The sequence below is a fragment of the Myzus persicae genome, unplaced genomic scaffold (genome assembly GCF_001856785.1).
Source record: "Myzus persicae strain clone G006 unplaced genomic scaffold, MPER_G0061.0, whole genome shotgun sequence".
Lineage (NCBI taxonomy): Eukaryota > Metazoa > Arthropoda > Insecta > Hemiptera > Aphididae > Myzus > Myzus persicae.
Window position 1 is genome coordinate 120,109 of NW_019102192.1, and position 13,383 is coordinate 133,491.

The 13,383-nt window shown below is 30.3% G+C and overlaps 1 protein-coding gene across 6 annotated transcripts in view; it reads right to left on the bottom strand.

Moving 5' to 3' along the window:
* Positions 1 to 13,383, bottom strand: part of LOC111031502 (neurobeachin) — a 228,408-nt gene that overhangs the window by 60,657 nt on the left and 154,368 nt on the right. For all 6 annotated transcript variants that reach the window (XM_022311477.1, XM_022311476.1, XM_022311478.1 and 3 more), the window contains 6 exons: positions 12,936 to 13,062; positions 12,760 to 12,868; positions 12,449 to 12,627; positions 12,205 to 12,352; positions 12,004 to 12,136; positions 11,624 to 11,760 (listed from right to left, as the gene is read on the bottom strand). In XM_022311477.1, the coding sequence (XP_022167169.1) occupies positions 11,624 to 11,760; positions 12,004 to 12,136; positions 12,205 to 12,352; positions 12,449 to 12,627; positions 12,760 to 12,868; positions 12,936 to 13,062 (833 nt within the window). The remainder of the gene's footprint in view (positions 1 to 11,623; positions 11,761 to 12,003; positions 12,137 to 12,204; positions 12,353 to 12,448; positions 12,628 to 12,759; positions 12,869 to 12,935; positions 13,063 to 13,383) is intronic.

The window sequence follows — 13,383 nt, forward strand, 5'->3', positions numbered from 1 at the left end:
TAAGTATACAAACGAAGTATGTTTCAGGTATGGTGGAATTCCCGACCGAACGATATAAAAAAATCATTTTTTATATTTATTATTACATAAATATTTTTTTTGTTACTGATATTTTTTTATTTTTTCGCAAGTAAAACAAAAAATGAAGAATTCGTAATGATTTCAATAATATATATTTTACTTTCCATTCAATTACTGATATAAATAACAATACAATCTCGTCAAATAGGTACCTGCAAGATAATATTCTGCATGAGATTTAAATATTCAGTTAAAAAGTAGCTAAAAACTTCTAGGAAAATAAGTGAACATTTAAAAAAAAAAATATATTAAAAAACTCGTTGAGATAGACTACATTGAAACGCTTCACTATCAAAAAAGTATTCATAGAATTATAAAAAAGATGAATTTTTATACAACATGGTGGGTAGATACATATTACTTTGATATTATACACTATAAGGATATTCACAAAGTCAAAAATAAACATAAAATATTCCCACGATGACTAATGGTAATTATTATAGTAAAACCTAACATCACATTTAGTACAGACGTACCAAGTTATCTTATTCCCATCAATTAAACAAGATATAAGCATAAGCTCTCCTTGGGTTTCTATATAACATTTAATCGTGAATATTTTTTAAATAAATATCAAAATATTTTTTTTAAACAAAAAAAGCATTTCACATGCGTTGTCTATGGGACAAGTATTTATCAAGCCTTTTAAAAAAAATGTATGCTATAAGAATGTAAACCAGTAAACCATCAATATATTTCGACTGTCAAAATTATGGTTTAAATATATTACATACCTACATAAATAATAGAATAATTTAAACAGACTCGTCTTAATTTTTAATAGAAACTTAATCGTATGTCATCGAAATATGAGTTATTATGATTTTAATACGTTGGGAAAAAACAAAGAAATTTGTATTAAGATACGTGTAATGAGTGTGTTTCAACAACAATTATTCTGTCATAGGACACAATATATTTTACGAAAGTAAAGAGAACTCGTACGATTTCGAACGGATAATTAAAAATAAATTGTATCAAAATCATTGAGCTCATATAAAATATATTCATATATGAATAATGAACACAGCGTATTGTTCTTTGAGCGTGTTTTAATTATCAAATCATCTATGGGTGGTCATCGAATCGTTATTGAAATAATTCGTTAATTACAGTGTTCTGGTGCAACCCGAGGTACCGCCCGAAGGCACATGGTGCACACACGACCTAATGTTGATTTATGGCACCCGACCACTATAATCACGTTCACATCTACTTAAACAAACAATTATTCTTAAACGGACTGTCGTGGCACAATCCAGCGATGATTTAAATGGCAAACGATATAAATATCCAATCGCATTATCAACGACAATGTTAATAAAAAAAATATGAACACAAAATTTGAATCATAATTTATAGGTATATGTACATATAGGTACTCGTCAAGTTTATTCTGAGAAAAATTCATTAGGACTGTATGTTCAACAAATCATCAGTTACGCATAAAGTGCACTCCACGCTAGTTTTCTTGTAGGTAATAACTTTTCAATTATCACCATCGACACCGGTTCTCAGACGCAACCGATAACTGGACAACGTCAAAACTCATAAATCCTATAATATCTTTTACTCTACCGGTTAAAATACGCCCATACATATTATAATGAGTGTGTTTTTTTAATTTTATTTTACATATTACGGAGTGAGTTCCGGTAAGCCTTAATTCAAACAGTTTTTATTCATACATATATCAGTTTAAGAAAAAAGTTTTAATATTATAAATTATTACATGAAGTGTTGATTGAACGCGCGTGGGGTTGTATTCCATATAAAAACCTTTTTTTTTCGTTCTTCAACCTCCATTTTCTTTTAATAGTTTTTTTTCTTTTAAGCCGAGAATATTAAAGAAATTTAGAAGTTAGATTTAAAATTAAAAACGTATCTATAATGATTATGTTTAAGAGTAGGTACAGTGAATAATAAACTAAGACTACTACTTTATAAGTACCTATTAATAATGTTCAATACATAGTAAAAAATAAAAATTATTAATAAAAATAAAAATTAGATGGGTACTATATAATGATAAGGCACCTAAACAGATACACAACCGTTAGTAAACCGCAAGTTGTTAAAAAACCTATTAAATATATTTATTATTTATTTATTATTATCATTATTATAATTATTTAAGATAAATTCTATTTTATTTAATGGCCATTAACTGAGAAAATAACGTACAAATATAAAATAGTAATTTAAGTAATTTTTATGTAAAGAAATGAAATGTAAATTCGACCTATTTAAAATGGAAACAATGTAAAGCCAGCTAATAACCACGCAGTTGATTTCTTAAAAATTAATAATAAAAAAATATTTAATTTTTTTTACAGATAAAATATGAGCATTTATTTAAATAATATACAACTCAATATCTGATATTCTGACCATTTAAGTATATAGTTTTTAATTAAAATATGTATTATTGTTATTATTCATTATTAATTGTTTATAAAGATAAAGATCATAATCACTTAAAAAGTACCGAATTAATCATCAGGTACCATATTGTTCTTAAATTAGTCATAGGTATATTTATAAGTGTATATATATATGTGTGACCAGGGAATATTTCAAAACGTTATTTCTATTATTATTAATGTTAGCTGAATTATTTGCTCACACACAATATTTAAAATTATAAATTATAATATTAAGGCTGAGGTACATAATATATTCGTCGTTTAATAAAATATTTAAGTAATACTTAATTGAGCGTCATTATATAACATATATTTATATTGATAGTAAAAAAGTTGTACCGGGCAGAAATACGTGGGTATACAAAACATATATCATAATTTGAATAAACGAAATTGTATCAGCTGTTGAAATGGGACGATATCGTTTCTTTAAGACATAACGAAAACAATCGTATAATAATGGGCCGCAGGTATCATTTCAGATCTCGATAGGTGGGCGAAGTCTCGGAATATGCATATATGTAATAACTAATAATGGATAGCTGTTCTCTTGTGTTGACGGAACATTTATACCTCTATATGTAATATTTAAATACGTATTTATATATGTGTGTATGTCTGTGTGTTTTTGTGTTTTAATAAAACTACCCGCAGCGCTAAGTTTTTTGACCACATATGCTGTAATTAATTTAAAATATTAACATATACGCCCATCGTTATACTGTCTTGGATGAGTAGAAAAACAGTCTTCGGGCTTGTCCGATTGTTTGTTTAATTTCACAGGCAAACGGATAGGACGAGCCACGGCGGCAGTCATACGGCACAAGGTCAGAGATTTATGTACTATTATCGCGTCGGGTCATCGACGAACTCCTGTAGAGCCAAAGGACATTCTAAGACACATAAGATCCTCTCAAAATATTTGGCCGTTACGGGCGTACACGGTATTAAATTAGATATGACACGGACGTATTTTCTTCTTTTTTTTTGTTTTTAAATTTATAGTTTATACGTTTTGTTTTGTTTTTTACTACCAATCTTCTCCGTAAAGTATAATTAAGGCTTTTCACTGTTGTTTCCGTTCAACAATCCAAACATTATTACTTATATAATTTATAGATTATGGTTTGATTTCACTGGTGGAATCCAATACTGGGTGTCGCCCAAAATATCATCCGGATAACAAACACGGTCGTCGAAAAACATTCGCGAAATGTGTTCATGCATTCAGGTTATTTGATTAAATTACTGAGGTATAGGTAATTCAAAACTATGTCTAAGCGATAACCAAACCATAAAAGCCATTCTATTACGAAAACATCACACAGGTGCAGTATTCTGTTTATATTAGACGCGACATTATATTTTATAGACACAGAGCACTTTACGGACTACATTTTAGATGTAATTATATATAATGTTAACAATAACAATTATTATTACAAGGCATCGACATCATTATCATCACCACGCATTCAAATTACGAGAGGGACAGTTTCTTGGTTCTAATGAGCATTTTCATTATTAATAACCAAAATTAATTAAATGTAATAAAATCAATAACTAATACTAGTAACAAAACTGTTTAATATTATCAAAAAGAAAATAAGCAACAGTTAACAACTGCAAATTGTGAAAAATAATAATTCTTGTAAGTTGTAAGTCGTTTATCGGCGACTGTAGTGATAAAACAAAACGTGAGGGATATTAATATGGCAATTCATATATAAGTATACAACTCAAATAAAATACACGATTTTCCACAAAATGTACATATTGGTACATAATAATTTCAAGTTTTTTTTTACGGTTTAAAAATTAATTTGAAAAGTGTACCCCCCGTGGTACCCTGAAACTGATTCACCACCACTGTAGTACCTAATATATATATATAGGTGTACGAACCACGGGTTGTAAATTGTTCTGAATAACGGAGGAATTTCCATCACACTCCTGCTCGCGAATAATATAGGCATGACGATGACGGTGTGTAAGGCGGTATAAAATTATTAACGGACGAGCGGCCACAAACGAGTGTATATACATATTATACATAATATGTATATGCGTTTTTTACGATCGCACCGACAACGATATGGAGGGCCGCTGAATGGATAGTTTTACGCCCTCGCCTTGTTTGTTTTTATTTGACCGGTTAATAATTTAATGGCACAAGACTGTGTGCGCAATGTTGATTATTATTATAATAAAAATAACAGTAATATAATAATAAATTGTTTTTGAACGTCTGGCCCCTGGGCGCTGGACATGGGGCTCTCCTAATGACGCCACACAGAACCATTCATCATCCGATCCGGTCGCAACCAGACCGAGTTTCTATGTATATACATGCATGTGTATGTGTGTATATATTTAATATTATATAGATTCTCTCTGCTATATATGCTCGGAATATTATCATTTAAATTTATTCGTTCAGCTCATTGATTTAGGTATACATGATGCTCAAGACGCCATCATATATTATTAGGATCCCGACTATTTACAAATGTTCATAGTATATAATAATATTTTATTTCAATCTCATTATTGGTATTTGTTTTTAATTGTCCGTAAATATAGTTTGGCCCGCAGACCGCAGTGAGTATACGCTAGCTTATTTTATTATATTGTATAATTAAAGCATTTGTTAATACGTATTCATAATATATATTCATACTATATATTTATGGACTTAAAATAATGATCATTTAATTTATATATCATACATAGGTATATCTACCTCCTATTCATATAATATTTAAGAAATCATATTATTCCCATAATTATTTTATATGATGAATATTTTTTAAAACAACCATACCCCAGGCATTTTATTAGTTCTTAAGTATAATAATAATACATTAATATCAGTTTATATTATTTACTAGCTGTACCTATAACCTGACTTCGTCCGGGAAAAAATTAACAAACATAAAATACGGCATTATATCATATGGATTTCGATTTAGTGTACTAGCTCAGTTCACGGGCAAATCACTATGTGAACTAATTCGGGCGAGTTGGAAATTCCAACTGTAGTGGATTAAATATAGCACTTTGAATATATTATAACGTGGTTTGTACTACTTTCTAAACTTTAATACAAATATCTCAAAAACTTCAATATCTGAAACTTTCTTTAAAATCGGTGGAATAGTTGTTAAGCACTTGAGCCTATAAGCTAAGCTATACAAACATAAGGAAACCATTGCCTTTGTTATAAATTTAATATTATTTTATGTTTATTTAAAAAAAAAAATTCCATAGGGAGCTAGATCTAATCGATGGCTGACTATCAATTTTTTCAATGTATTTCCGTCTTCCGAAACAAATGGCAACCTTCTAAAAATAAAAATAAATTATTCAATTTTCTTGAACTAAAACGAAATTCATGTATGAGCCATTCTACTAAGTCCTGGACTTGTTTAAAATAAATATAGATAGTATTGATTATCATGAATCACAACGCAATATGAATGCATGTATAATATATAGGTACAGATGTATAATGCACGTTGTATTAGATTCCCACCCTCTCCCCCCGAGCACATTTGTCTAGAGATGTTACGAGCTATAGTAATGGGAGTGCAACGAGAAAAAGATAAAACTAATATCAATTCGTCTTTTTTAAAAAAAAACTTTGTGTTAAAAAATGTAATTAATTATGATTTGGTTGCTATGAAGAACACTAAACCGATTCCATACACAGTACTTGAAGTCTAAAATTAGTCAATAGGTAAAGTTGAAATTCGTGATTACCTACTTAATTTTGTTATTTATCTTGAATTTGCATAATATGTGTATGATCAAATTGAAATAATCTACATATTATTTTAATGGGTTGTCGTACCACGGAGCAACAACGCATAACTGTCAGACGCATCTCACATGTCCATACCATTTCTTATTGGAATATAATAAATAATGGCCGAAAATTTAGTTAAAATGCCCCAGCACAGCGTGCAGTCCAGTAACTCATAATTCATAAATCAAACATTGTTGCGACTACTTATACATCGGTTATGTAAACACTAAACATGAAACCTTACGATTTTTTTTAGATTACCGTTTATTATTATCGTGTTCCAAATTATACAAAATATTTTATGAAATCATCTGTCATTTGTAGCGATACCAATTGTAGTTTTGTATATAGTACCAGTTTATATTAGAATATTAAAACAACATTATGGATTATTTGAAGTACAAACTTACAATCCAAATTACTAAGTTAAATAGGTAGGTAAGTTAAGTAGGTTTAAACCTAGTCATTTAAATGATTTGTAATTCAGAAATATGCTTTTATTATTTTTCGCAATTAAATAAACAAAATTTACTAAAAGGCATAGATTATTTGGATAGAAATCGTGTACATATAAATTGTATAATTTTTAAGTACCACCCTTTGTAATTAAAACAGCGATTATTTGTCATACCTACAATCTACATATAATTATGTGAATACCTACCAAAATAAAAATTAATTATTTAATCTTATTTTAGATTTTTTAAATCTTAGCAGTTAAAATATCTATAATGGCCATTACTCATTAGTCATAAATTATTAATTAATTAAACATATTTATTCTTACAGATTTATAGATTTAGACATGTTATATTATTAATTATTGATTAATTTATCAGTAAAATTTTTATATTTTTTGATGAAAGAAATATCCTTTTATATTTTTGTATTGTAATTATCTTTATACATGGATAGATATTAGAAAACGACTCAGATCATATTTTTAGTTAAAATGTATTACTGAAAAAAATATTATTTTATGATATTACAGTAGATATTGGTCGTATATATAAAACAAATAATACACATAACCAACTGAGATTTATCTCATCGTCGAAAATCTGAATAAAAAAATTGTTAATTGTCAAAACAAAATAAAAATTAACTAACGATTTCACATACAAGCACTTTTACAGGCGATGATCAAGAAGCGTCGCCGAATCGAGAACAGGTTGTTGGAAATAAATCCTATACCCCCCAAAGCACTAAACGCCATGTATCCCGTCGAGAGGCGCCATTTAGTCATACACTCCAGCAGCGTTCAGCCACGAATATTTGTTTATCCTCTATCCTATCACTTCTTCCTCGGTTCCATATTATTCTTAACGCTTATTTTACTTTTGTATTTAAAAAAATATATACATGCGATATGTATAGGTATATTATAAGTATAAAAACCATAATATCTCATCGTAAATATTACCGCGTTAATTAATAACATGGCGTTACCCCTTATACATAACATTATTATGCAAACATGGTACCTACAACGTTATTATTATTTGTTATGAGTCGCAATTTCCCACAAAACGTATTATAGCCTGCAATTTAACATAATATTTTACCTGGCGAGTTAAAATACATATTTTTAGGTGCGACCTGTTATAGAAGGTATAGTGTGATACGCGTATATGTGCACAGTGTAGCGTATACCTAGCTATACCGTTTACAGACTGACAGAGAACGGCTTCGATTACACACAACGGATTTCTAGCACTATTACATTTATTATTATTATTATTATTATTATTATTATTTCTATTACAATATTGTGTTAGAGATAATATAACACATTGGACGGCCCCGAGGGGAGAAATACACATCGTTATAACCATTATACATACATATTATCTAAACATATCCTCTATTTTGTTTTTTACATTTATTTCAATTCTATATATACATGCAAACGGCGATGATTCATCACGCGGCACTCTTTAAGAATTATAAGCAATTGATTTGGCAATAAATTAGTACAGCATATGCGCGGACCGTTTTTGCAAAAATGATCTATTATTATTTGTTGAACATTTGATTAAAAATAATACGTATCTCCATCATTGGATGAATATTAAATAAATTATATTATACACACACAATTACAATTACCACGCTAACAATCTCCAGTTTTTCAATTTAGCGGTGGGAATATAGCGAATCTTTGAGCTTTAATTAAAAGACTATTTTTTTATAATACGATTTTCAGAAAACGTTATTTTCGTTTTTATAATGTAAATTATAAAGACACTGGTAATAAAGTAAAATGTATTATCTGTGATTATTATCATAATTAAGATAAAGTTTTCAAATCGAATAAATCCTGAACAGAATGCAGACTATCGTTACTCATCATTTATCACAGCGCCACATTCATTTCAGCTAACAAGCACACTGCACATTTATATCTTAAAGATGAGGGTACTCAACACAAAATTGTCGTTATAATAGAAACAAATTCTTAAAATCACTGAAACTTTATTGATCTGAGTGAAAGTGCGATGAGCCACGATTATAAGTGAAAATATAATTAATGTTGTATGCTTTTTTTTGATTTTTCAATAAATACGTTATTTAATCGATAAAGTGTTTGTAACAGTTTCGTAACATTCTTCGTGTACCTATCTTGTTAATATCAAATCCGTTTTCCAGAACACAAGTTGTAGAAATATTTTTTAAGATCCAGCCGACGGCAACGGGCGATTTTTTTAGTACACAAATGGGTATTTTTTAGCTCACGGTTGTCGTACAATCATCGGACAATAATGAGGCTATAAGCGTAAAACTAATTAGGTAATCTGCTTAATGTTTTTCGTCTCTCGTCTGCTGCTACTCGGCTTCGTTGCGGCCTGCAGTAATATAAATGCTCGTCGTTAACACGCAAAATCGAGTCTGACAGCCCCCACAGGAGCGACACGCGTATTATCATAATCCAGTATGTATTGGTCATCTTATTACCGAAATAAATAATATATTTCTTCAACGGTAATCTATATGTGTGTGTGTGTGTGTGGGTCCAAACAGTAGTGTTTGACAGACACATGACGGTGGCCTCAAGTCATAATAATATGGATAATAACGATGAGACGACGTATAGGCCTCTTCTTGATGCCCCGCTATTATACTATTAAAGGTATAGACGTTTATAAAACATATATATATATACCTATAGATTACATTGAATTACAATAATTTCACTATTTATCATCGAACCCGCGTAAACATATTTCCTGCGCATACGGTCTGATCGGACGATCGACCGCCGGTGTACATATACCAATGTACAATATGTATATGTATTATTATATTATATATACGACGATGAGTTATGGTTATCGGATATGCAATAACCTATCAATATTTTACGTCAGTCAATTATTTATGTTCACCATTAGGTTTAAATACGGCTGATGAACTCGCTGTTTTTATGGACACCACCGCGTGGTTCACATAGCCAGGTACCTACCGGTATATACACACGCACGCAGGAGCAGTCGGTTTCGTCATGGCAAATGTTTAACAGTAGCTGAACTCGGATTTCTAAAATGTCACGCTTATTGAAATAATATATAAGTACCTCCTCTATCTATAATATACGTAGGTACATGCTTATACCTACGTATAGTGTTTGTGTTAACAAACAGTGTTACATCGTATTTTTTTATTTTCAGAACGCGGTTTTAGTGTTTTAGATTTTTAGTATATTTATGAATAAAAATCACATGCAAGTAATATCAAGATTTTTTGTACAGCCGAACGTATGTAGTATAATAATGAAGGTAGGTTATGAAGTAAATAATATATACCATAATCCGTGTTTAAAATTCATGTCCATAAATTTATCAAATTTATGAGGGTATAATAATATAGGAACTGCACTAAGTGGTGCAAATCCCCGGGTACAATGAGACACTTGAACCCCCCCCCCCCTCTGAAAAAAAATAGTTTGGTGGTGGGTTTGTGGGTATGTGGTGGATCCAAGTAGTTGTTAAAGGTTATATAATTATATTGTAAATATATAATATTTTATGATTAAATCATATAAAACTCCTAAAGATTAATGATTGTGAGTGGGTGCGATTGGTTAATGTCGAGGTTTACTCCCTGTAAAAATAAAATAATTTTCGCTGCCGACTGCACAAATACAATATAAATATATTATATAGAAAGGTAGATATTTAAAAATATTCTAACTTAACCTATACGAGACAAACAAAAAGTGCAGGTACAACTATTTAAAATAAATTATATACTGGAGTCGGATTCGAAATTTTAAAACAATTTATGCAAATGTCTAAATTCGAATTCAACTAGATCAAGATGCAGGGTAATAGATATGAACGGTTAAACGAGTTGTATCGTATTGAGTATCATAAATGCATTTTTAAGAATTCAACAAAATACCACTGAAAGCTTAATTGTGCAGAAAGGAAAGATAAGTAATTTTTATAATATCGGTCACTGAGAAGGTGCGCGTTATAAAACGTTTTGAACATAAGAATTCGTTCATTATTAAGTTCTCTATAGACTATAATAATACAATATTATATTGACAAACATAATGAACTATGGGATGTCCAAACGATTCTTACAACAATGAGTACTGAGAAAAAATTCTTCAATGTGCATGACTTTGATTTATTATAGTTTCACAAAGATCAATTTACATCAAAAATTGGTGTAGGCAAAGCATTTATTTGTGTCCCAAAACCAAGGCCGATAAGACTTGATTTATATTGAATGTATTTTGCATCCTTTTGAATATTTACAGAGTATGTAAGTATCTATAAATATACCAGTACTTATGAAATAAAAATATATACATATTCGTAATTTCGTAATCGTAATACAGACAAAATAATCGATATCATCATGTAAATTAGCCTTCATTTTATTATTTCAATTGTCTTCTGCAGTCTGCGACTATGTTTATTAATACACTAAAATATAATTTGTATATATACGTAAAAATGCAATTTTCAATATTATTTTATAATAATGATTAGTCGAGTACATTTCCTAAATCCTAATATTAAACTTGAGTCCAACGGAATATAAATAGTTCTATTCAGTGTTAACATAGTTTGGTTACTGTGATGCATCATATTTTGAATGGACAATTTCACAAAGCATTCAACCGTAAATGTTAAAGGACCTACTAAATACGTTGTATGTGTCATTGAATTCGTTATACAATTCATCTGAGCTTCATAAACATTAAACGAACAATTGTTTGAATGCAAACAAACATACCTACCTCCTATCCATGAATAAATAAGCCAATACGTTTACAGAATCAAACACTTACCTCAGGATCAAGTTTTTTGAATTCAGGATCATCTTCATCGACTTCAAAGTACAATTCTGCGGATGTTATTGACACGATACCAGGTGCAACAACTCCAGCCGATATTAACGAAGCTCTTGTGCTGATGTTAACTGGCCCTACACGAAACAAAAAATAACATTGTACATACACTGTATATTATATTATTTATATTCCTAAATAGATTTAGAATAAAAATATATATGTATACATAGAGCTACCAATAAAAAGAGGTGGGGGAGGGGGTAATGGCCGTAAGTGCCAGTAATATAACACAAGGTAATATACCTAGTTATATAGATTATGTATCTATATATATTGTAGGTTAGTGCATAATATACTAAACGATGATGTTCACTTACCAACGAGGTCTGCGTCTAGTTCTCTGTCATCAGTCATTAGTTCTGAATCATCGAGTAGGTCGGAGGACTGACTGCCCGGACCGCTTTGAGTGCTCATAGCCACCAGTTGAGCGTGAAAAACTTCTTCTCTGGCCTGAAATAATAACGCGGGTGTTAAACGAGCCGAAACGAAATCCAGATAATAATATTTTGTCTGAAGACCTGTAGTATAGCGTCTTGCGGTGCGCCGTGTTCTAATGCAGCCTTTAACGTGGCTTCCGGGTGGGTAGTTCCCCGCGGATTGGGCACAAACCGTTTGCGCCGCCTCGCGTCATCTTCCCACACGTCCAATTTCCAAAACTGAGACATTCTAAACGAACAGTGCGCAGAGTGACCAGTGTGAATAATAATAGTTTAACGTCGACTTCTCTATACGAAAAACTACTGCTGTAATGCAGATTCCTACCTTATGGGAATGTTCTCGTGAAGATAACCCCAAGCACCGTGTTTATTAGACAATATGTTACAGATTTTGTCCAGAATACGACTTGCGACCACGCTGTCACGACGCCTCGCTGCCGTTATTAGGTGATCGCACATTTTCTCTTCTTCGCGGCGTTCCAGCGTTGTTTGAGCACAGTGGGCCTAAAAAACGCAAAAAATATCAAATAAAGTATAAATAATATTAACAACGCAAACTGCGTATCAACATTTAATAATTGTGAATTATTATTAAAATAATATTCAATAACAAAATAGTATAATATAGGTACAAACTTCAAAATCGGCGTGTTTCAACACGTCATCAGCTCTCATCCTATTCAATATGAATTCAGCTTCATTGGCTACGCGGACGATATGATCTTTCATGGCATGTGACAATAATCTAATAATAATAGCTATATGAAGTTATTGAGACTCGCAAAATGAATCAACCCTTATAATTAACTTACCGTCCTTCGTTAATGAGTTCGATAAAAGCAAGACCGGCATGTTTTTGTAACGAATTTTGCCATTCTTGAGAACAAAGCAACATTACTAGTTCGACGACTGATTGACTGTTTTTAAATGTCGTCAATCCTAAAATTAAAAAAATATATTATTTATTAAAACATATTCATTGGCTTACTTTCTTTTCAAAACATAAATTATTATTGAGTTAATTATTTCAATTGATGATTTATTTATTAAAATTGAACTATAACGCATATTATAGGTATATCGTTACAATCTATAACAATGAATACATTTTTGAATTAACTCGTGTGATCATAATAACCACTATTCATATAGGTATGAATTGACTTATAGCAAATGACAAATCGAATATAATGTATAAAGTAATTGCATACAATGTATTTTAAATTTTAATGCACACATAAATACTGAAATGGAATTAAT